The 27419-nt window shown below is 37.1% G+C and overlaps 1 protein-coding gene across 1 annotated transcript in view; it reads right to left on the bottom strand.

Moving 5' to 3' along the window:
• LOC143363920 (two pore potassium channel protein sup-9-like) overlaps positions 1-24223 on the bottom strand; it is a gene marked incomplete at its 5' end in the record, with an annotated part of 130599 nt that extends 106376 nt beyond the window's left edge. Inside the window, one exon of the mRNA XM_076804450.1 lies at positions 23938-24223. Coding sequence (XP_076660565.1) covers positions 23938-24223 — 286 coding nt within the window. The remainder of the gene's footprint in view (positions 1-23937) is intronic.
• Between the last annotated feature and the right edge of the window lie 3196 nt (positions 24224-27419).

Here is a 27419-nt window from a genome sequence, read left to right as displayed (position 1 = left end):
CTCAGAGTTATTTTAACTTATTCGCCGTGGAAGCCGAGTTTACTCGTCGTTCGTGTTCCCAATCGCCTTTCAGTAATTTACAATTTTTTTCATAACCCATTTGTATTATAAAGGCTGGTACGTACGAAGACTTTGCCTACCTAACTCTCTTACTCCCTTCTTGGAACCACGTGTTCATATAGGAGGTCCGGCTCACACGCCCAAATAAACAACTCTCCCATTGCACAACATCCCATGCATCTGGGAAAATTCTGAGAAATGTCTTCCAGATTTCCATATACCCTCACTGTCATTTCTAACAGAATTCAACTATATAAAGGGTTCGAGCTTGCCCATAGTCATAGTAGTTTAATCAGTTTTAAAACGCTACAAACCGTTACCGTCAAGGCAAGTCGACCAAATCAACCCCCGCATTTCCCATTGCGTCAAAACAGAGAGCTCGGGAGCATAGAATTCCACGACTACAATTACGTACACTTTGATACAAGTGTACCCACATATAACTATACAAAATATATGGTAGTTTGATATTAGACATTTGAGAGTCTTTAACTTTATTTCCATATCCATTAAAACTCCAGTAACTAGCAATTCTCCCAATTCCATAAACCTTTACCGCACGAGGTTTATCGACAATTCTTAAAGGGTTACGAGTGCCGACTTTTTCCGAATACCTTTTACCTTCACCGAAATCCTGTGACACCCGATGGTGAAAAAGACATCGGCGAGTTCACGATTTTCTATCTAGTGGCGACCCGGTGGTGCAACAGACTTCGGCTAGCTCACGATTATCCCTTTCTTTTCTATTTAGTGACGACCCGGTGGTGCGACAGACACCGACTAGTCCACGACTACCCAACCTGTGAAACCCGGTGATGAAACAGACACCGGCTAGTTCACGACTACCCAACCTGTGAAACCCGGTGATAAAACAGGCACCTGCTAGATCACGACAAATCCCGTTCACACGAACAAACCTCGGTCACGTTATCTCGTAACAGAACGAATAAAAAATCAGGTTAAACTTCAGCTTGGCAACCCAGAAATTTTTAACTTTTTACTATACATATAATCCTGTACGTCTTGACGACAAAATGCCAAAAATCGAGGTTTCGAGGCGAGGAATTCACTGTGTTATGTATGGAGGTTTTCTCCGCGTTCGTTTCGACTAGAATTTTCTAATCTCTTTTCCTGAGAACGAAAAGCGCCCCAACAGGCCCTTTTATTTATGGAAAGATACCGTATGATTTCTTTATGTGAATATTCCTAGGGTCATAACCTCTCGCGTTGCTCGCAGCCCTGGTTCGTAATAACTGATTCAAAAGTTATGAGTGTTTAAAGTTGAGCGATTTTAACACGTTAGGAACGGAGCTTGTATCTATGGACTCTCCATTCACGCTGCAAATAACTGCAAGTGTGTAGACACAAACAGAAGTCACTTCTCCGAGTCGATCGACGTGTGAAGAGTTTTTGACAGGTAGGGGCGCCGCCATGTTGGTGTGTGCTCGGCACTGCGCGACGTTTGATGAGCGGAATCGCTGCATAGCAGCACAAGCACGCGCTGATTTCGATAACGTACATTTGCAAGCGTGATCGGGTACTCCCCACCCCCCCCCCCACCCAACGACCTAATCCCAACCAACCTGGATTATACCTCCTCTTTGAAATCGCGTATATGATTCTATATATTTTAATTACTGTTCGATGACAGCTTGTCCCAGAACAAAGTGCAATCGCTCAACTTTAAAAACGCATAACTTTTGAATCAGTGAATTCCTCGCCTTAAAACTTCGATTTTTGGCGTCTACTCGTCAAGATGTACAGGATTATATAGTAAAAAGTTGAATATTTTGTGGGTTGCCAAGGTGAAGTTAAACCAAAAATAATGCCCTTATCACCATTTTTTATTTATTATGATTAAAAAGAACAGTTTCAACCAGTAAAAAAGAACTTCATATTGCCTGGTCATTGATACCAGGCTTGGGCATTATCGCAGTAAATTATTTGAAAAATAATCGTAAAAATAATATATTATCTTATTTGACTACATGCCATTTGAAATAATGGTTCGTTGGAACATCCAAATAATGTTTTAAAATCATTTCATTATTTGATTTTGAAATTAATCAAATAATTCGTACTCTCTAAAATTCTATTTATTTCATGTACTACTAAACATTAGCATCTCTAAATTTCGCGCATCGGAGAAACTGGTGAGCATCCGATTAGATTTTCGTTTGTTTTGACGAGACGAAGAAAGGAGGAAGCGCAAGGCAACAGAAACTTTTCTCTCTGTCTCAATCCGATCTACTCTCAATTGGAATTACGTTAAATTGCTTTCGATACGATGGATTTCGCGATGGTGCTCGTAGTCAGGGCTAGCGAAAATAGAAAATGAAAATTGGAATTTCACGGTGGTGAGACGCAAGCGAAAACAAACGAAGTAGAAAACGTTGAAGAAGCGTTGCGTAACGCGAAAGAAAGGGAAAGAAAGAGACACGTGGAAAACACAGGGTAGCGTCATTCGAACTCAACGGAACACGAAAGGAAAAGCCAACCTCTTTGCCACTACGAAACTTCACCACGATCCTCTCAAACGGTTTTATCTCTTTTTTTTTACGCTCCTTACTCTGTGCTTCGCTATTAGATTCGATTGATGCACCGTAGCGGAAAACCGAAGTACCAACAATCAAGAATTGGTTTAAACAGAAAGAACGTGTAACATCCCTTTGTTGACAATCGCCAAGTAAATCCTTTGATATTTCAATGTTTTAAAATTTGATTGGCCGTATTGAAAGGTGGTTGAAAGTTGTTGGCACAGTAAATATTCTTACGAGTATCGATATGTTTCGATATCGAGACATTGCGCCGAATGGTCTTCGTTGCCGCGTCGTCTTAGTGACGACGATACAACGGAGACAAGAGTGAGTCGGTTGACGAACGTCGCTGAGGGAAGTCGCAAAGCTAAGTAAGTACTCCTCCTCTATTTAATAAAGGTCTCTTTGGTATTTCACTCGTTTTATTCTTTAAAGATGCCCCGAACCCGTAACAATATTTTCGTGGTAACTTTTCATTACGTGCACATGATTTATTATTCTATTTATTCTATTATTTCTATTATTATATTACTCTATTTATTTGGACACTTATTTTCCGTAATTATGTAACAATAATAGTTGAATTACAAGAAATGTATGCTACTCTTTATGCGTGTACTGTATGTTAGAGCAAGCAGAACGATGTTATTAGTTATTGAGGAAGAACCTAAGATATACAATGTAAAAAAATACATAAACAAATAGACCTTGAAGAAGATACACTGACAACAAGTAATATCCCTTGTATACATGTTTTGTAAACCAGTTTACAATATTACTGGAAATATAGTTTGGGCAATTACAAACAATATTTTTGTAGTTTTATCTAGAATATGATATTATTAATTTCTGAGTTGCTATACATTCATATTGAAAAGCATTTTTAATCATTAGGGTTTCTGCTTTCCTGCATTTCTTTTTCTAAATTTGAACCCAATATGTAAATAAAAGATTATAGACAATAAATACGATTTTTACACATTACTAAGCAAATGGATATTTCGGAATCAAATTTTAAAATCAAATAATACAGCAGCTCCGTTGAAACACTTTTTAGATAAAATAGCTGTTGGTATACCGAGGAAAAACTTTTTAGTCCTAACCGAAAAGATTTTTTGAATATAGAAACACGTATGAAACATTTTTGTTTAAGAATGATCTCATATGGCAGTTTTATTGTAATCCACGTGTTACACTCAAGCGACGTGTAATTAAGCGTTTGCTATGATGTGTCTTGTACGATTTTCGCTGCGAGTGACACGATATACGAAATATTTCTGAGTCGTGGTTTTCGTTTAAGAATATTAATGTTGACGGGCTTGTTCAACATAAAATAACGAGCTCCTTCATGAAAAATTTTTATTTTTTATTAATCCGCCGACGGCAGCGCTTCGGTCTACTTTGATCTAGCTCTCCAAAGGCTTTATGTACCCAACTTTTTAGGTTCTGGCTGCGAACCTAAGCTGTCGCTCGTTCACATAAAGCTTAATAAGAAGATCAACGCATCTCGCAGATGCACGTTCGGAAATGTGCTTAGAAAAAAAACGGTTAAATCGGGATTTTACCATTAACAAGAAACCATTAACATTAACATAGTTTTGGTTGGAAAAAACCTAATAAAATACAAAAATAAAAGTTTTCCTATACCTGGCAGGATCGCATATTTCGTTTATCAATATAATTAAAGTTCTTAAATACTATAACAAATATTGAATACTATTTAATGAATATAATTACAACAATATTAAATGAATTTTCCATTTTCCTATTACCTATGACCTATATAATTGAATTTTAAGTTAGTTTTATGAATATTTCATTAATAATCATCTTCATATCCATATTTATCTTATTTCATTTTTTTTTTTATTTTTATTGCATATAATATGCAACAAGACATTGCATTGCAAGATATTTTTTAAAGCATGCCGTAAACCATATTGCATGACAAGATGTTTCATCCACTTATGCGAAAGAGATAAATGACATAATAACAAATAGATGCATGTTTTCTGTCATGAAAGTGTATACAGGGTCACCTAAGACTTTCACCGGAACTATAGTTATGCTTTTTGGAGAATAATGCCTTCGAAGGTCATTTAAAGGTCAACATTTTTATACATTCTTGAATTTGTCTTTTCATTAACTATAACGTCACACTAATCAAAATAACGCGTCCTATTAAAAGAAAATGGCAATGAACTTGAAGTAACGGAAAATATGACCTAGAGAAAAAAATCTTTTCCGTCATAATAATCGCCCCACTGAAGCAAACATTTTCTTCCTGAAACATGTTCTCATATCAGGTATTAAAAACAACGGAGATATTTTCGGTGAAATATACGTTATATTGTATCATTACCTATATAATATTGTATTATAAAATTTTTATGGTTACATTTTATTTAAATTATTCAAAAATTTTATTTACTTTTTGGAAAACCAGGAAAGAGCCTGGAAAGAGCCTACCATTCAATCGTTCTTTCAAAATTAGTAACTATTATTTACTGTTATGATTTTCATTTGATTCATGTGATGAATCGAAATATTTTTAAAACAATGTCAGTGTTTGACCTCAAGTTTTTTTTAACCCATTTTCAAGAAAGGTCTATCATTTTGAAGTGTGTATGGATTTTTTCAACTGTCTGTCTTTGTTTATCACCAGTCCTTGCATCGTCGGTATAAGTTTTTCCATTGATTTCCGTTTTAACGACCATCCTCTATCACTTGAATTTCGACGGGATCCTCGGATGTGCCCCGAGGACTAGCAATCTTCCCCGAATATTCTATATTCTCCGATCCCACTATTTCGTTAATTCGCAGTCGTTTGCTAAAACCGAGTACACTCCAATTTTTCCATGCTATTCAATTTTCTATCGAATGAACGGCATGGCGCTGTGGCGCGGGATCGGCGCGGGTTCGGTGGGCTCGGCGTGGCACGTCCGAGCACCGATTTGCAATATTGAAGTGCAATCAGCCGTGTCGGAAGGAAAAGAAAAGGGTGTTACGAGGCAACGAGCAGGACGGGGTTGGGAAAGAGTGGCGAAAGGTCGATGAGATAACACGGCACTGAAACGGAGAACAAAATTGCGATTAGTTCGCGACCTCTTCTCGCCTAGCAATCCATTAGCGAGTCGCGGAAAGGTCGAATGCTCCCGACCGTCTTAGGACGCCTCGGATCCTCTGATTAAAATTCGTGAAACTGCCGAGAATGAAAGGCCGTGTCTTTGGCGCTCGCCAGGCCTGGCGGCCGGTCGGTTGTCGATGTCACCTTCGTTCGCGCTTCGTTTTTCCATTCCCGTGTTCTTCGAGCCTGTGTGCGACGCCAACAGAAAACGGCGGAAGAAATTATAGTGTCCATACAAAATGCCCACGTAGTGTCCTCGGTAAAAAGCAGCCGAGATGATAGGAGAGAAAAATGTGACACGCCCGGCTCAAGAACCACGGATCAGCCTCTCCTCTCCCCTCCCCCTCTCGCTTCCTCACTCTATCTCTCTCTCTCTCTCTCTCTCTCTCTTCTCTCCCTCTCCCACTCTCATTTTCTCTCGTTCTCTATCTCTTTTCCTTCTATCACCCCCGTCTTGGATAAAACACCGCCATGGATGCGCGACAACCTTGACAACGAACAGTGGGACGCAAGTGCGGAGATTACGACGACGTGAAACTAACCACCTGAGATGATTAATGGATTCTCCTCATCTGACTATCACCATTCGAAGCCTGCTCGTGCCAGGGAACAAGATCCGACAAAACCTGAAAACGCACACCCAGCATCTATTATATTGCGAATAGTGTGGATTTCACTGGCATGATGCATCGAGACCAAACACAGGCTAATTTAATGGTGATTTATGCGTTGCTGCGAAGACTGGCAGACCGTGCTGCCGAGACAGTTTGTTCGACTACAAATGAATTACCCTTTAGGATTGTAATGGATATCAAGGGGAATCGGAATGAAACGTGCGGGATCGAAAGAAATTTAGGGGAGGCCTGAACAGATTGATACATAGGAAGTTTTGATATGATCCTGTCTAGTTTTATCCCATGTAAAGGAGAAAACAGAAGCGTTCAATCAAAATGTTCAATTTACGTATTTCTTTCATTCCTGACCTTCAAAGTTATTGTGCTACGTATGAGTGAAATCATCTTGATGCACACTTCCATATGACATTAAAAAACATACAGCGTTATATTTAAAAAAACGCAAGGCCACCTTCATTTCTCGAAAAATAATGTAAATACAAAAAATTGACACAGGTATTGACATCAGGTATGGCGAAATTTTGTCTCTTAGAGAAAGATAAATACGAATCGCATGAAGCACGTAACTACACATTACTAATATTCATCTGGATTCATAAATTCGCTACAATATTCTTAGTTAGTAGGAGTTTAGTAAAATAAAGTAGTCTCACGGAGCTGTACCTCCATTATGAAATGTAATTGATATAAAAATTTGACGAATTTTGAAACATATTTTTCACACCTTGTTTTCCTGTAGCAATAAATATACATTTTACATCATATGGAAAAGCTTGTAAGCGATTTCTGTGTCCATTTCTGTTCCATTTGAGTTCTAATAGAAAGCTCCATGTCGGTGACTACAAAGTGTGTCACAATATATGGCAATAATTTTGTCGGTAGCGGACAAAAATAATATAAAAAGTTCATAAAGTATTTGTCATATCTAACCTCGCTCCATTCCGGCGGGAAATGAAAAATTAGAGGGTCAAAGTAAAATTTTTGCGTAGATTCATTCGTTTCGAAAACCAACTTTTCCCAAGCTAATTAGATTGTGATTCGACTACCGATAATGTTATTTACGAGTAGATCCCATGTAAACTGCTCTCAACGTTGATATGACGGACATTACGATGGACGTTGCAACGTGCGTCGCACAGTTCGGACAAAAGGCCGGTTTTCGCCACTTCTCGTAGTTTGGTTATTAATGTATATATAGAGGAAATTTTTAACAGACAATTATATTTACCAATATAGTTACTAATTTTAACAAAAAAAAAAAATTTATCATTAAAAATTACCAAATTTATGTTTAAAAACTAACAAGTTTAGAACAAAATTAATAATAAATTAACCATATGTAAAATTAACAATAATAAACTTAAACAAATTATAATACTAGTGAATAAAATGAATAAACTTAACAAAACGCTATTCGCTATCCGAGTCATTCTCAGTACTTTGATTGCGACCCAAAATCATTGACTCTCGTGATCTTGCACATCTCGATCTATCCTTACATACTTATTACTTTTTCAATAGTTATAAAACATATATTAAAAACAAATTAATAATATATAAAAATGATTGATATATAATTATTGCAAAATTGTATTATGCATAAAAATGGTTATTATATGATTATTATTAACAATTTCCATCCTAATACGCATGTTTTGCAAAAGAAATGTATTTCATATCGTGATATACACGAATATTGAACTTTCCCAGTAAATTCCCCACTGTAACTGTGGCGAACAAATGGCAAAATTTTTTACAACCAAATTTGTTTACAAATGTATACTTATTGTTAATTATTCACAGAAAATGAAATTTAACAATATAACTAATACATTTAAAAAGGAAATAACAAATTTTCCACGATAGATCCTAAAGGAAAGGTATGGACACTTCTTAAAAAGTTTATAAAATTGAGAGTCGCAAAAAGTCGCAGACAAAACTATGAAATTCTTAAACTATAATAAGTAATGTATCCGAATATGCATGAATCTCAGGATATACTTTGCCGTTTTTGTTTTATGTTAATTTGAAGTTTTATATGCAATTAACAAATAAAACCACCGTTGAAAATTTGTACAAAAAATAAATCTACTTTATTAAATGTATGAAGAATGCATATTCGATGGTAAGCACTTTCCATTACATAGAATTATTATTGCACACTCATTTACAGTTAATATAATATTTTTCGATTTTTGGCACTTTAGAGAATGCCTCCATGGCCAAATTTTTTTACAAAAATCTAAATTTGGTTACTAATGCATATGTAATGGTAATTAGTCACAAAAAATTAAATTTAACAATAAAATTAATAAGTTGGAAAAAAAATTATTTTTATGCATAAAAAAATTGTTAAATGATTTTTAAATCAATAATAATATGAATTTCCTGCTAATATGCAATTCTGCCAAAGGAAATTTTCGTGCATCGTCAAATAAAAATGTAGTGAGATGTGCCGACTTGTCCGCACTGTGTGTCGTGGCGTTGCAATTTGTTTACGTAGTCTTTTATTATAGTCATTATACTTATTATGCGTACACCGTCGGCATAAACTCATCAAATGATGTTTTACATTTTTGTACTATAAAGCAGCAAAAATAAAATCGTAGATAAAGTTTTATGCAATCGTAGTAAAGGGGAAGATTCAATCTTCAAATCTGTAATAGACTCATTCAGAAATAAATATTTTGGTTCTTTTATAGACGTTTGAATTTGTAGCACTTTCGATCAGAAACGTGCCCTCAGTTTTTCACCTGCTATATCATGCAACAATATCCTAGAAAAAATGAGTGGCGGTTTACAAAGTAGAGGCTTTGAGCTTCAAAATTAAACCAAATTATATTATTGTACTATTTTTTAAAGGAAATTATCACAGTTCAAATATCAACTATTCCTCAAGAATCGGAAAGTGAGTGTTCAAATACTTTCTGGATCCACTATATAATTATTATTATTTATTTATTGCTTTAAACCAAATAATGTTTATATAGAAATTACCTCGGGAATCGCCTATTTCTTGTTCCTATACTCTTTCTGGGATACCATGCATAATTAAAAAAATTTTTTATAGTGTCGATCTTAACAACATGCGTGAAGGACATTGAAATCGGTGGAGATTGTAAATAATTGCAAACCTCCTTGTAGATATTTACTAGATTACTTTATTTAGATAGCAAGTGTACCAAGTCTCAGTTTTAGAAAATTGCTTCATAGTCTAGCATCAAACTAGACTTCTCCAATCGTATTTGGAATTAACGCTTCTGGGAAGTGCTAGACGATAAACTGGACGTACTCGAAGAATGCGTAGAGTAGATGATATACAAGGTACATCGTCCTTGGGGATAAAAATTGTGTTTGGTTCCTAGAGATCCGTATTTCCCAGGCCTTGGTCCTTGCGCAGAGACACTCGAACTGTTTTCTGAATACGTAATACCGGCTCGCGGAGAGGCAATCGGCCAAATATTTATGCGACCTCATATCGAGAAATACAAACAGACGATTCGTCTCTCGCGATACGTAAACCGGATTATGTGCCTGAGGGCCGGACCAGATTTATCGTAAGTGTCGCGTGATATTTGCAAATGGCTTTGGTATACAAACAGCTGCGGGTTCTAGGGAAACTTTTCCTAAGGTATCTCGGCTCCCTCGAGTATTTAGGAACCTGTGGCAAATGAAATTTCATGAATTTCCGTTCGGTAGCTCGATCTCTACCGATTGTCGATTAATTTTTATTTCCGTGGAAATTCTTGTGGAATATCCGACCGATATCCGAGCGGCGTTTGACTTGCGAGGAGAGCGGGGCTTTCGTCAAGGTGATTAGGGAAATTCTGTATTATAGATTACTGTGTTCCTCTTCTAAACTTGCATTTAGTTTTAGAGGAATTCTAGATTGTGATCCTCCAGGCTTTGGGAATACGATTCATAACAATTTTTTGCCATTTATATATTCTTAATCAATTTTCTCATTTTCTTATCATATTACGTAAACGATATTTACTATAGTGACATTGACTCAAAAATTGCTTGCAACATATAGAAAAACTGTCAATAATTTAAAGTAAAATAAGAAACCAAACGTTCTGCCTGGACGGATCGTGGGTGCGGCTCGTTTTGCGTACCGTGGATCGATAAAGGGACTGAATGAAAACCGTCATAAGAAATAAACAGATGAGAACATTGTCGATATGTATACTAAATGCGTTCAATGAGTCCCACAAGTATTATATGTAAAGTGTTATATGTAAATATTCGTAATTGAAAGCAACGATAATCTTACAATACAAAATAATATTGAAAATTGTTCGATAAAACTACACAAATATTGCTCTCGAATTTATTCGATCTGCATTTATTATAAATGAATCGGTTCTCGTCGATTGCGCCAAAAAATAATGCGTTCACAATTTTTTAAAGCTACTCGTCGAGTCAATGAATTATACATTTGCAACGAGACACGTACGTCTCGTTGCTATCGAGTTTTCGACCAGGCCCGCGCCAATCAACGACTAGGACCAGCCGCGCGCCAATCCGCGAAACCGGCCCGGGCGCGGACCAATCGACGTGTGCCGAAGATTCGCGAACGAGCACACGAGGTCCGCGCTCGGGCTATAAAGATCGCGACGGAACCACACAAGAGCGGACATCAGATCGGGGCATTCTCAGTCTCGCGCTACCCCTCGTCGTGAGCACACAGGTCTATACCTGACACCTCGAGCAAAAATTCGCAGGCTTTCGCCGTAAACCACTTCGCGCGCGCACCCCGAAAAATCACACGCGCACCGTAACGGTAAACCCAATTTCACCCCCGGACAACAACGACCATCACCTACTGCGGACCTCTCTCCTGCAATTCCCTCCGATCACAGTAATCAGCTGCTCCCCAAGCTGGGAGCTTGGGGAGGAAGACTCCAAGAAACTGGGCCCATGGGCCAAAAGGCACTCAGCCATGAGTGACACAGACTGACACAGCCTGACACAGACTGACACAGCCATATACTCCTCCTCCTGGCAACCTACACAAGCCGCAAAAAACCTGCAGGATCACCTAAACACCATCTCACAATACTTCCAGGACTGGAAACTCCAACTAAACGAAACAAAAACTCAAGCTATCATCTTCCACCCCTCCCGCAAAAAACCTACCCCGGCTCCAATCACACTCAACCAAATCCCAATCCCGTGGGTCAAACAAGTAATCTACCTCGGACTCACACTAGACCAAAAGCTCAACTGGGCCAAAACCATACAGGACCGAATCCACAAAACAAACCCGTTACTCAGACTCCTATACCCACTCATCTCCCATAAAAGCCCTCTCACATTAAACACCAAAAAACTCCTATACCAAACCTGCGCCAGATCAGCCCTCATATACGGACACCAAATCTGGATCACAGCAGCCAAAACACACCTCCAAAAAATCCAAACAAGACAGAACAAATTCCTAAAAATAATACTAAACGCAGACCAAGAAACCCCGGCACACATCCTACACGAAACATTTCAAATCCCCCCCATTTCACAATACATCACCGCTTCCCTACATACAGCTTTCACTCCCGACCACCCAAACCCACTCATAGCCAACACAACCCACACAACCTCTACCTCAAAACACGCAGATACAGCACCACCCCCAGAATGATTCAGCACACTCTCCCAAAACCCCCAAATAAACCTTAACCTAAACAAACCCCACCACCCCCCCACCATGTATACAGGTTTTTGAAAGTTTATCCTAGTATCCACTCATGAAGGTCATACAGACCCCTCCCCATCCAACACGCCGCCCATAACACCTCATCCCTCCACGTCTAATACAGGTTAAAGGGAATCTTCTCCCCAGGTACTGTACAACCCCACACACAAGTGAAAAACAACTAAAAAAAAAAAAAAAAAACACAAGAGCGGAGTTGGCCTGGAGCAGCTCTCGGGCGAACACCCGAGCCCAGGTCCTCTCGCAGCCGCGCAGAAACGTGCGAGCCTCGGTGTACCACCGGACGAACACGCAGTTCTCGTCCCCTACGTCGAAAACCGAGACCGCGAGTAGGTTCTGGGAGGCGGTCGATCGACGGCCTGTACTTTTCAGTGCACCGTCGTTTCGACACTCCGGCCGTCATCCCCACCCCTCGGGCCCGTTCCTGCACCCCGCGTTCCTGACCGGAGATTTCGCTTCGCGCTCCAGGAGTCTAGTCACCAACCGACCACGCCGGCATCGAGCCGTAGGCACTAGGTATACGTCTGTGCATACGAACTCGGGCCGCGGCCATCCGGGGACGACAAACGGAGCGTCCCGCGAATCCTCCCCGCGCCCCGCGAGCCCAGCCGACGTAAGGAACGTCGCCAATCCACAACCACGTGCTGGGCCGCGGCGATTTCCGATCACCTCGCCGAGGCGACCGCGCCAGAAGGAATCGTGGGGATTCGGGCCCGTGACGGGAACACCCGACCGCCGCGCCGAGTCTCTCTCGCACCGACACTAGGCGAGCCCGGCTCGCCCCGCGCTCCGCGCGCCGCCGAACACCGCGTACCGCACCGAATACCGCTCCGTTTCCTGCCGCCGCCGTCCACCGGCGGACGGCGCTCCGCCGAGAAATTCCGGGAACCGCCGCGAGGTTCGACCTCGTCCACCGATACGGAGCTCCGCCGCTCCCGCGTTAATACTAGCGTCTAGATTTAGGAAACATCCGTTCTTTGGGGTTAACGAGTAGGTTAAGGGTTCCTTCGTTATTAGGGGTAACCAGTAGATTAAGAATTCGTTTAGCAATTAAGCTTAGACCAGTAAGTTGTTTTGCATCACGCACCAAGCGTCCACCTATAGTTTCTTTTCTTTTCTTTCGTGTACCAGGCCGCCCGAGAGGCGGATCCGAGTGTCGGACCGACCCGGACCGGACCCACCGGCAATCCGGGAGGAACCTAGTTACTCGAGTTGAATAAATATTCTTTTGTTTTTCACCGCAACCAGGTATTTCACTTATTCACCTGTTCTCCTCCCTCCCCAAAGAACCCTGGCCGCTGAGCCAATCCGGGGAGGGCTTACCCGTCTCGCTACGCTTCCCGTACGAGACGCGTACCGTTACACATTATTATTAATTATTAATTATGACATGTATGAGGAAAGTTTCTACGGTAATCACAAGCGTCACGAATCGCGTGTAACCATCGTTTCCGAAGCACGTTCATACCGCTCTTTATGACATTCCAGAAAGACACTCGTTGCCGCGACATACGAGCAGATCAAATTTTTCGAATACAGAGGCAACCAATTAAAAAGTTCGTTACTCGGAATAAAGAAGACGAGACTGGGGGTAGCTCGTCGTCGGGAACTTTTAGTTGGAAAACTAAGAGTTAATTTAGAAGAGGCTACCGACGAGACAAAACACGACAACGCTCGTACTCAACCGCGCCCGGGAATATAATTAAGTGCGACACGTTAATGCAAATTACTTCGTACCAGTAACTTCGCGTTATTCATTTACTCACTCATCCAAGTTACATTTCTATGTAATTGTTCCTGAAACTAGACATTTTTCATTTTCGTAGAAAGTAGTTCTTTGTGATTTTAAAACGACATTTTGAATGACTGTGTTGGCGAAATACTTTGTCGTGTGGTCCCTTATATAGCCTTTAAAAAACTCGATTAGTAGACAAAGTCAATTTAAAATTAATTCAAATCACGAATTTTGCATAAAGCGAGTTTATACACTTTTATTGTACGTGTGTAGCTTTTAATAAGCCTTTGTTATTCATTAATATTTAATTGTGCGCATTGCTTGTACTTCATGAGAATTATGGGATATCATTGTTACAAAATCATTTATACAATATCAATAATCTTTTTTTTATTTAAAAATTTGTATTCCAGTTCTGGTAAATATTTATGATTTTACATAGAACTTGTGAAACATTATTTTCCAAGCAATAGTACTAATAAAGATTTATTAGTATTAACTATACAACAAAACTAAATGTTTTAGAAATATGAGATTATTTTTATTTACTAGTAGAAGTGCTATATCTTTTTAGTTATAAATGAAAAGTCGCTTTAGAAGGAAAATTGATCTGGTTAAATAATTATTACTCTGCGTGTACAGTTGTAATTATATTTACAGCTTCAAATAGAGACTGTGGCGGCGACAAGCTGGCGCCACGTCTCCGCCATGTGTTTAGTTTTAAGAAAGTATGTTTGTAAGAATGAATATCGGGTTGCGTGCTGCGCGATAGCGTCGAGTGGATGTTTAGATGACTGGGTCGAGTGTCGCGTAGGGTGAGCGTGTTTAGTTTAGTTAAGAGCGAATGCAGACCATGAGAATGAAGAAAGAGGGATTGTTGTGAGGATGCGTTAGCGAGCGAATGGTTAGTTCGTAAGTTAGTTCTGTAAGAGAATTCGTCGAGAGCGGACACGCGGGCTACGCGGGTGTATTGTCCCTCTCAGAATAAAGTCTAGTCGAACCACGAGCGGTACACCTTTAATACCCGTAACCTATCCCGACAGTACTCACCATCCACAAGACAACATGATTTTATTTTGTATTGACGTTGTTTTGTTAAGTTATTCAATAAACGCCCTGTAGCTTTTGATATTCGATTTCATCAATCATCAGCTGTCATATTACAAAGTACCACTGAGAAACTAAGCGTACGTTGTTTTTGTGGAAGCATTTAATCATATTCGGGTTGGTGGATATGGTTCCTGAAATTAATTCTAGTCTGGCTTTCACGTTAACGCGCGCACAGTTGTGATTGACCCAAACTTGGAAATGGTTGTATCGTGTTGTGCGAAATGCACAGCTTTATTCAATTATAATTTCTCGAAGCGAATGTGTCATTGAAATAAATGCATTGTACTGAATCTAAAATAAAATAACCATTATGTTTTACTTATTGCATTCGATGAAATTTGTTTATAACAAGACGACTAAAGAATTGTTTAAACGGTTTTATAACTGTTTTCATTTGTAGCCTTTTTACTGGCTGACTATACAATTGCGAATGCATACAAAGACATAATTTATTTATACCGATATAACACGACTCATCGTCATAGAGACATTCGTTAAATAAAGAGAAAATGAAAAAAATCTGAAAGGTGATGGCGAACTTTAATGACGAATTAACTCGTCACTTCCAGTTAAAAGGTTAATTAAAGATTCCTTATTCATGAGTTACATAGAATTCTATTTGTATATTAATTCACAAGATAACGTATAACGTAACTTTGAATATAATACATTTACACTTAAAAATTTTGTTAAAGTGATGACAATTTTTACATATACCTATATTACCTATATTAATCTATGTGAAAAATCTTAATCAAAGTGGAAGCACTGTATACTCCGTAAACGTTAAGTGTATACGCTAAGAGTTTCTGAAAAATGTGTTTTAAGAATGAAGTAAATATGTTCTTTATGCTAATTTTGCTTCCTCTTTTATTATATAGTGACCTCTAGCTTTTCAACACTTTGTTATTCTTGTTGGTTCTTCTCAAGGCAAATATAGAATGGAAATTTTGCATACCAGTTATAGTTATATATGTTGTTTCATGATTACAAAATTTAATATTCTTATTTGAATGACTTTAACATAGTCTTTGGATATTCTTTTCAATGTTTATTGTACTTTGTAAATTCCTGAAAAGTATCATCAAAATACTTTTCAACATTCATAACATAATCTACATATGAAAATATGTCCTGAAGAAAGCTGTACTTGATAAGTAGTGAAAAATATGATGTGATTTTTCCTAAATAGCAATTTTTAAAACAAGGCTAAAAAATTTTAGACAGTACCACCTTTTCAACTGTACTATAAAAATATAAATACTGTATACATAAAATTTTAATATAATTGTGCAAACACTGTTAAAGTCAGAAAATAATTTATAAATTCATATTATATGATTTTACACGATATAATAATTACTCTGATATAATAACAAAAAGTAATTTTTAAGGTGAGAAAATGTCTGATTTAACAAAGATGATTCACCAAATTAACAAATTTTACTATTGGGAGAATATACGTTCTTGTCGAATATTTTATGAAAGATACCGGTAAATAGAAATTATTTTATGTTACGAACCGGAAATCCTACGGATTCGCTTATATTTATTTAACGGTTCATTTTAGAGGGCTTTTTGAAACGTAGTTCTCTTTATAAGACCTTCACCCTTGATAAAGTGGAACTTAAACATTTTTGTGACATATAATTAAAAAAAAAGAAATATATGCAATTTCCTGTAAAATAATATACAATTAAAACAAAGTAAGTTCCGCAAGTTCAAAAAAATTCATATTTTTCGTTAATGTTCGTTGAAAAGTTAATTAGTTTTCGATACAGTCAATACTTTTTATACATATATATATATATAAGATATTCGAGAAAAACGATTTTATGAACATTTAATTAATTATTTTAATGTTTAATGGCCCGGGGCACGTTATCCCGTTATTCGCAGGTGTTCAAACTTTGCACAGTTTTTTTTTTATTAGTTGGTACATTCTTGGGGAGAGGGGAGCATAAACAAAATTCAAAAGTCGAAAATAAGAGCCACCCTGGTATGGATCCTATGAATGAACAAAATATTGTACATTTGTAAGAACTTCAAATGTATTTGGTATCATTTTATAATTAAATTGAATCATCTACCTAGTTCTTGTGAAGATAATGGTGCTTTTCTTAAAGTTTAAATCGGAGTTTAAATTTGTCCCATCTTGTGACTGGCCATTTTCCATCTGCGAAAGGAAGTAAAAGAAACTGGAGGAGTTGGGTAAGGGATTAAGACAAAATAAAGGTTCGACAGAAAGTTGAGGAAGGGCTTAGACGATAGAGAAAAATAGAGAAAATGAAAATTAGTAGAATGGTAAGGTAGAAATCTCAAAGTACAGTGAGAAAGAAAATCGTGAAGAAAGTATCGATGAGAGAAAGAAACATTTAACAATGATTCTATGATTCATGTTCTATGATTCTATAGAATGACGAAGCGATGTTTTTGAGATCTTGATGCTAAAAACAAAGAAAATAAAAAAAAATTACAATCAATTAAATTTGGTATCTATCTTTTTTATAATCAACTAATATTGTACACTGGATATTTATTTAAATTTTAAAAGAATTGAACACACTGGATCTCTGAAATGGTGAATTAGTGGCGAATTATTGTAACTCTATGTGCATTTGTTATGTCAGATTATTCTCACAAACTGTACACAGCTGATCAATAAATAAAAGTGCATATACCATTTTTAAGTGATATATTACAAAGACTTTATTCAACTTTGTGTTCTTTTTACATCTAAAAATAAACCTTTAGATTAAATTAATTAGATTTTGTGTATTTATAGAATATGTAGTTTGTAGAGATTTATTGTTAGTAGAATTTCAAGTTGAAGACAATTCAATAAAAATTTAATCCTAATAAAATAAACAAATTGTTGATTTCATTGTTTTAGGATGACAAAGTGTATAAGAATCACCTAACAGGTATTGCAAAACGATTTTGGTGTTCGACAGTGTAATCTTATATTACAGGTAATACAGACGAATTATTTTCCTAGACAAACAAATATGAAAATTCATAAAAAATTTACATAGATTTTTTTACATTTGTAAGAAAAATTCGAGCTACAGACAGTCAATAATAACTAGATCGCTGATTTTATGCATTTATGACAAATTGGTCGAGTACAAACCTGAAAAGGTATTAGATCATTTTCAAGTAATTCTTCTATTATTTTTGACTTTTTGAAATTTACCAATTTACCTTTACTTTCCTACAATTGGCCTGGGCAATTTTTATTCTGAATAAAGATCCACAATCTAATAATAACTTCCAGAAATTTTGTACTAATTTATCAAGAGTGATTTCTTACAGTAACCATTTAATCACACTAACCTATATTAATATAAGCCTCACCCTTTTTCGAGTATTGGCGATCGAGTGTACGTACATATGTTTGTACGAGAAAGACATATTTTTATGACTTCCACTCATTAAACCAAGTCGAAGACTACCATGCGAATTTGCATATATACCGTACCCTCACGCATACAAAGCGCGAGTAAAGAGCTTCCGTGGCGTAAGCCAGCCGAATATCCGCAGTATAAATCGCCGATGCATTAGAAAGTCAGAAAAGGAGTAAGCGAAATATATATTCCAACGATAATTCGATAAGCTGCTTCGTATTCCCATTCGTTCCTCCATTTCGTTTCACCTCGATTTTTTTCTGGCCCTCTCCTCCCTTTTTTTCGTAATATCCACAAAACGCATAAACTTCCAATCTGTTTCAGTAATAACCAGAGTAAACGATCGGACGTGACGTCACTCGGTTCGAACATCGGTAAGCCGGACCGGTTTGGAATTGTCGAGCACCGAGTCGATGGTAGGCGGGTTCTGATATTTAAAGCGGACAACAGATGTCCGGCCGAGGTCGGTGGCCATTACACGTTAATGTTGGACTTTGTTTGCCTTAAAAATTGATGCTGGCCATACTAGCCTTCCTCCCCCTCCCCAACCACTGTTTCACCCTTCCGGCCCCGCCGACCATTGACTCTTGTTGCTTCCACGCTATTTTTCCATTGTGCATTCCCACCCGCCATCAAATGAAAATCGGTCGATATCTGCATGTGCGAAACCAGTAGGTTTTGTCAGGGATCGTCCGGGCGTGAAATTCTTCGTCGTCTCATTTCGTATTTACGAAGGGGATGACCACTTACCTTTGAAGCGTCACGCGGCACTTGAATGTTTAATCATCCGATTAATTGTCTGTTTAAACTGTTCGGCCCGGTCTGGTCTACCGTTTCAGCACGGTGTTTATTCAAGGACATACTATCTATGGCGGAACACACTCATCTTTAGGCTACTTTGAGTCTTGGATTGCATAGTAACGTTTAACAAACTTCTCAACAGTCATATTTGATCGTGGGACGTGCTGGACGTGCTCTACGCTCTGTTATTGCTGTAATGCAACCGTATTCATAGCAATGTACTGTTTAGCGTTCTCTAAATTGAGTTCAGAAAATTAGATAGGACTGATGCAACTTTTATCATTTACAGTGGGGGATCATATAAACTGTGGATTTTATGCATTTATGACAAAAACTTCACTCTTTGGGACCAATAAACACGCATAACTTTCGAACTAGTGAATTTGACTCATTAAAACTTCGATTTTTAGCATTTTCAAGTCAAGATCTACAGGATAATAGAAAGGAAGTTAAAAAATTTTGGTCCCAGAAGGTGAAGTTCAACCGAATTTAACCCTTTCGTTACCATGGACGAGATATCTCGCTACCACTATGTCGCGTGTATAACGCTACGGGCGATATATTTCGCGTCAAAACGGTCGTTACTCAACGTCATGGACGAGATATCTCGCGTTGCAGTTTCTGTTTCGTGCTGCTATGGACGAGATATCTCGCGTATCGTTGATATGGTATCTTATACTAGAGAATCTGGTACAGACCTGAACATTTCGACGAACATTGCGCCGAACAGCGCGCCGAACAGCGAACGAAACGCAAAGTCTACATTCATTTCGGCGCGATTTTGCGTTTCAGACGCTGTTCGGCGCGCCGTTCGGCGCGATGTTCGGCGCGATGTTCGGCGCTATGTTCGGCGCAATGTTCGTCGAAACGTTCAGGTTTGTACGAGGCCTTTGATGTACGTCGAAAAACCGACAAGCGATGGATCGACCGCGCGCACGAACGCAAACGGGTGGTTCCATTTAAAAAAGTCAAGGTGACCTTGATATCTTTAAAAAAATGACATAAAAACAAAATTTTTTTTTGGCATCGTGTCAGCTCCATTGTACCATTCAACTTTGTCCTTACCATATTTTACATACCTTAAGAAACAACAAAGATATTTGAGGTACAAACGTTAGGTGACTCACCCTGTATATCATTACGTGTGAAAACAAGATAGGAAAAACCTTCCTGACGCAAGTATCTGTTACTTCTGATAATCATTAAATCTATAAGTTCATGGTTAAAAAATGGTTGAAAAATAGAACAAGGGCTACTATTGACTGATAAGTTCGTGTTTCGATAAAACGACCGTTTTGACGCGAAATATCTCGTCCGTTGCGTCGTACACGCGACATAGTGATAGCGAGATATCTCGCCCATGGTAACGAAAGTGTTAATATGACTGGTACATTATATACAACCGATTAAAATTATTAACAGAAAGTATAAATTTTTATGAGACCCCCTTTTCTCGTAATTGATTCTGTCAAATTTAATTTGGCATAAAGTTCCGCAATCAAACAGTAATAAAACTATTAGAGCTACTAGCATAATTTGACGAATTTATATTTAAACAATTCATTTTTGTATGCAAATATAGCTACACTGAAATCTTTTTATTTTTGTTAAGTATTTTGGGAAGTATTAATGTGCAAATATTTGTTTAACAATACTGCAGGCCACATTATAAAGCGATGTAACCTTTCCTATACAAGCTTTCTTCTCAACAAAACTATTGTTAGTATTTTGCGGTGATCGTACCTGTAAATTTTTCATAATTCCTATTCGTGAGACAAGTTAAGCGTGATATACGATTTCTGCACCCAACGAAATTATAATTTCCATTAAATATAAGGAAAAAACATAAGTTGTAAGAATTCTTTTTTGCAATATCTGTGGCAATGAAAGAGTTAATCAATTTTATTGAAAATTTGTTGAAGGATTAGTTGAATATCATTTTCCGAAAGACATCAAAACAGTAAAGGATAAATATAATAGAAATAAGTTGATAAATTGTTGCATTTGTTAGTGTATGTTGGGCATCTTCACTCAAAAATCAAATTACAAAAATGATGAGTTGTTGGATACTTGCACTCACATTTAAAGAATCATATTATTCACACTACCAATGACAGATTTTCGTCAATAAAATTACATATGTTACGTGTGAAATGGTGTTTCAACTCCTAGCTGATAAATCAACATATTGATTAAAATGAGTACTACTGTAATTAATATATTTTGTTCCAGACTTTTCATATAGCGTATGTGTCTGTGCGCAAGTAATGCTATTTATAAATAATAGGAAGGCAGGCATTATAATGCCTTTGTCACGTGTCATGCGAAGGCTTAATAGCGATAAATTTATAAATTTAACATTGGATTTACGAACATTTTCTGCCTATATTTACTGAAATACGTATACAAACGCATATAATATAGAAATATTCGAAATAAAAAAGTATAAATAATACACATTTCGCTGATTAAAATTTACGTAAATCCTCCTTGATAACCCAAATGGATTCTGTGATTCTATTGTTAAAAATTGTATTGCCTATAGGGCACCTTACGAATTGTACTTGTTTATAGTAGCTCCTTCGGTAGTGGCATAATTTACCATTAGTCAGGCATCCCTCCTATTGTACCAAGTTATACACTGGCGGGCAAAATAAAGTTTCAATAGTAACGATCACAATTCTTACAAACTGAAATTTTATTTTAAAGCAGTAATGAATTATTTATAAATACTTACATTTTATAAAATAATGCAAACGCTCAAATTACAAAAGGGAAAGTCAGCGAGCAATGAGAGGACGAGTAAACACGCGTTCTTTCGACAAAAAGGGGGTAATTGGATGACAAATTGGCCAATGTTTTACGTGTTTATAGAAGACTATAAATTTCTAGTCTGCCTTGAAATAAATACCATCGACGAAACGCTGGCGCAGCGAAAGAACGTCGCAGCAAATTGTGCAAGTTAATTTCGAGCGGGCGAGAAATTTTCAATCGGTCGGCAAAAATCATGGAGGCGAAATACTAGAGTTTGGCGACGAGATTACACGCCCGTAAGAACTTGGCGTCTAACCGGTTAAATAATGTACCCCGGGTAAAACGGGCGAAAACCCGGCGTTGAAATCAGAGGAGATAAGTATCTTTCGCTACCACCACCACCACCACCCCCCCCCCCCCTCCCGCCGTGGTACCATTATCGCTATCTTGTGTTACTGGCTGCTTCACTGCCACCGTCTAGAAATGTTATAGTATTTGCCTCCAGTAATTATTCGTTTCTGAACGGGCTCCTCATAGTTTACCAGTCGCGTTGGTCTATCGACCTACTAATTACATCGCGCTGTAACGTTTGCAATTTTCTTGGCCTGGTTTCCGCCTGTATGAAGCGGCACAGCCCACGAGAAAATATTGATGATAAACTCACCATTCTTACGTTGAATGGTTATTTCGCTGATTGCATGCCAGCACAAATTGCATTAACCCATTGTGATTTGGCTCGAATAATGGTAATATTTTTAAGGAGATAGTCGAATTCATTCCGCTCCCCGGGTTCAATTACTTTGCGTATTTGCTTCCTATGGATCAGACTACAAGATTTGTTTTCCGTGGAATTTACGGTTCAGTGATTTTATATATAAAATATGATTCTTGAATTTTATACACAGGGTGGATTACCACATATTATCATTTCCATTTACATGACTATTTATTATTCGTAGCGGAAAATCGTTCACGTAGAGTTGAATGGTATCAAGAGGGGCACATTCTGACAATAACAGATTTTTTTTGTAGGTGGACGTGCAGAGAACATATTAAGGTCATTCACTCTTTTTTAAAAATGGAAACATATTTTTTATTGCACCACTTAATGTATCTTAGTTGGTTTTATACAACTGACTTGCTTTAACAGTGATTAATAACGAAAGTGGACGCACGAGTGCGAGGTAAACAAAATATATAGCTCCTAGCGAGGACAAATGAAAAGAAGAAGCGAGAAAGTATATTTCACGACTTTTGTTTATAAGTATATATATATATATATATTTGTTTTAAATTTCTGTTCGCTTTGAATTACTAATATTACTAATATTAGAAACATTAGATTTTATTGAATATTGTAGTTAAAAATGTTTGTAAAGTAATGTAAAAATTATACTTTATTTCTTAAATATCTATGTGCTTAAATTACAAATGTAACCTATCCTCAACGTTAAAGTTTCGAAATTTGATAACAAGATAGAAAATCTAATATAAATTAATTAATTAATTAATTAATTAAGTATTAAGGTTTATTTGTGTTACGTGTTTTATTAAGTGTTTTATAAAGTCCCCATTAAGTGTTATTTCTTATTTTCTATCTAGTTCTCTTCATTCCTACCTAGCATGTATTTGATGTCAGTAATTAGTATATAGAACATCATATGTTTGACAATTCGGTGGCAAATATAGTTCATTTATCACATGCCATAGCGATGAAACAGCCTTGCCAACGAAATTATTTTCGGCTTTCTCCTTCAATTAATTTATCCTAAAATCCATGTAAACCACAATGGTGGGAATACCCTACAATTATCATAGAAGTGACTTACTAATTCAAAGGAGACCCATTACCGCGGCAATAAAATTTTACTAAGTATTTCAAAACCGTTTTTCGAAGAACAAGAAATTATTGTGACCATAGTCAATCAACAACATAAGCAGCCCCGGTTTTGGAGCAGTTGCTGATACCGAAGTTACAGTAATCGAGTCACGAATTCAATGAGGACGACGTCCGCCGTGACACCTAATATCACGTTAATGCAGTTAAGTACTTACCGATCGAAGTCGCCACCGTGAGAGAATACAAGAATGCTTTGGCGAAGTTCCATTCGTACTCTGGGGCACGTCGCTCGGTCACAGGATCGCTGGCGGAACTTCCAACGTAGGTCCCGACGTTCTGGGTCGCCTTCATGTCCTCGGTGATCCTCTTCACTAGTTGTTCCTGAAAACGTGCGATCTCCTGCGCGGCCAGCCTAGTCCAATTCTCACGGTAAAGAACGTTCAGGCTCTCCGTGATTATCCAAATGTTCTCCACGGTCTTTGCTCTGGCCTCGTAATTAACCTTAACACGAGAAAACGTCCCGTTGAAATATTGCACACTTAAATCCAACCGAACGTATTTTAAATCTAATTCCTAACCCATCGCGCTCGGAGCTATTTTAATTCCAAAACCAAATTTTTCTTCCGACCCAGAATATTTCCATTTTACACGATTTTGTTCATTTTATTCGTACGGCACTGATCCAATTTACACGCACAATACTGAAATGTTTACTAGTTTATAAAATAGGAATTTAATAATGTAAGAAATATTTTGAATAATTATATGCCCATTTTTAGTGGCAACTCAGAGTCGCCACTCGAGTGCGAAGGGTTAACTTAATTTTAGTTCTCAATGAGGTTTATTTATAAAGTTCCCTGTCCTTACAATAAATGAAATAGGCTTCGTAGTGTGAATGTCCTACAAAATTAGTCTACTGACTAGACTGCTGATCTTAGTAATAGAAACTTATTTCTATTTTTAATAGTTTTAATAGGTCAGAAGTGATGTAACAATATCCGTAAATTCTTCTCATGTATTTATCACTTTATATTCCACCCCATTCTTGTCATAAATGCATAAAATCCGCAGTCTACCAATGACAAAACTTTTTAATTATTTTATTAAGAATCTTTTACCAATATATTCGCGACATTTTTTTTATTAAAATGAGTCCAAACATGCTATAATTTGAAGCATATCCGCTTGTTCAATTGACGTTTCAGTAGAGCCTCGATTATCCGAACTGATGATATTTGAATTCTCCATTATTCAGACACGTGGTACACATGTAAACAGTTCAGTCCGAAGTGATTCGTGCACAACAAAATTTATTGTATAAATTAGTAAAGATTTGACAGAATGAACGCGCAACTCCACTGACTGGTACTAATCGATCGGTAATAATCGAGGTTTTACTGTATCGTCAATTATATAAGAAAATATAATCCAAATTGTGTCATGTTTGGTGTCATTTCAATCAGAAAAATATCACAAATATATTGATAAAACTTTCCTAAATAAACTTATTAAAGAAAAATATTTCATTATCAACAAACTTTATGAAGAAGTAACATTTTTTAAAATCAGAGTCGTAGAAAGTAGCATTTTTACCTATTTTAATAATTTGTTTATTTCATATTAAAAACCGTATTTTACGAAAATAGCTAGGTGCCATGTGCCGTCCTGTCTGATACCTACACGGTTTTGTAATGAACAAAATTTTATTCTACGACATAAAACGACTGCCACAATTTTCGAAAATGTAGAGCATTTTACTATAGGTAAAATTTTGAGAGCAGTACGTCTTGAAGAATTAAATTTCTAACAAAAATAAGAACTGTTCATGACCATTGAATTTTAATCTCCACTTGGGTGCAATGCACACTGTAGAGGTACAGGTAGAAACTCAATTATACTTGTGAAAATAAAGAACGATATAAAAGTATAAAGAGGAAGAAATGCAAAAAAAGCATTAGAGCTGGCTGCAAAAATGCCTTCTATATTTCATTTTAGACTGCGAACACCGCAGTGTTGTTTTAAAGAACATTGCGGCAGATATTGCATATGCGTTTATACAGGGTGAGTCTCGTAACGTGACGATCTCAAATAACTCGTAAGTTATTTGTTGTACGAAAAAATGTTGCGAACAAAAGTTGCATGGTTTTTTGAGGGACATACAGTGTTCTAATCTGATTTTATTACTTTGCTTTTTTATCGAGATATGAGAATCACCTTCAATTTTTTGAATGAAATGTCTAATATTTTTTCTCAAATTCGGATAAATTATGAAATTCTGCGAAAAAAAGTATTGTACAAAGTGGGACTATATTTATAGGGTATAGAACACACTGTGCTGAGTAAAAAAGCCTTAGTAAACATAGGTCAAAGGGTGAACCGTTTCTGAGACATGAATATTTTTGTTTGCTAGCATTATGATCAGCTTACTTACTTCCTTGTAACTTCCTTGTTACTTTCTTCCTTGTGTTGACCTTTCGACCTATGTTTCCTAAGGCTTTTTTACTCAGCACAATGTGTTCTATATACCAAATAAATATTGAATGGTTTTTTTAACACCCTGTATGTACATATATTTTTGAAAGCTCAATAGAACGGTTGAAAACGTCATACAGTAATTGAGGGATCATTTTAAAAGAGAAGCTTCAGTTCTTGGGTTCAGGCATGACAAAAATTTTTCCATCTCCATAGTGTCGTTTGAATTCGCAAACTTTTTGACGAAAAGACTATAATTCCCCTCCCTGCTACATGATGTACAAATGTTAAAGCCACAAACTAACGAAGAGTTCTGAAAGTACAGCCTTCGATAACGCTTTAATATGATTTCAGGTGGATCGTTGATCAATTTTTTTTTTGTCAAATTATGATTGTGTTGGTACGACGTCAGCACCAATCACCGAATGCAACCATCGCATTGCGTTTGAGTTGGTATAACTGCCGCGTCGAGCGGTCTTCCCGCGTTTTCGTCGCGTCCTCCCACTACTCTGCGAGAGACAAAGTTATATCTAATTAAAGGTTTTTCTAACACACAAGTGTTCTCATCACTGTGCATTCTTGATCCCTAATCCTAACAGATAGTTTATATACCAGCAATTGAAGATCTCAGGGCAACAAATGGTTAGCTCGATTTCGACGTGATGGTAAAAGAACAAATTCTTTCGATAATTCGGTGCAACAAACGGTCATATCATGAGATGTTTGTAACTGTTTGTTGCCCCGAATGTTTACAGTCGCTCAGACTATTTGTTACTCCGAACGATTGATCTAAGTGGGCAGTCACGTCGAAATCGAGCTGACCGTTTATTGCCCTGAGCACTTCAATTGTCCAGCAAAGAATTATTTCAGTGTCTGGAAATTACGTGACCAATTTCAAATCGGTGTATAAGAAGCAGAATCAAAATTTGAAATAATAAGAATAAAAAGTTGAGAAGTACGAACATTGTTGTGAAGTTATACATAGATAGACTGCGGATTTTATGCATTTATAGCAGAAACGTAAATAAAATACAGAGTAGTGAATACATAAAAAAGAAGGGTATAATCCTACATTATTTTCAATTTATTATAATTAGTAAAATAAGAAACACCTTTATTTCACTCCTGCTTCTTACAATTAATGAAGAAGACTGTTATTTTGCATGAACATCTGCAGTTCAGCTATAGGAATTTCAGTACGAGTTTTGTATTTAAAAGTAGAAGG

The sequence above is a fragment of the Halictus rubicundus genome, unplaced genomic scaffold (genome assembly GCF_050948215.1).
Source record: "Halictus rubicundus isolate RS-2024b unplaced genomic scaffold, iyHalRubi1_principal scaffold0175, whole genome shotgun sequence".
Lineage (NCBI taxonomy): Eukaryota > Metazoa > Arthropoda > Insecta > Hymenoptera > Halictidae > Halictus > Halictus rubicundus.
The sequence above is the reverse complement of the archived record's forward strand: the minus strand, read 5'-3'. Positions and strand labels throughout refer to the sequence as shown.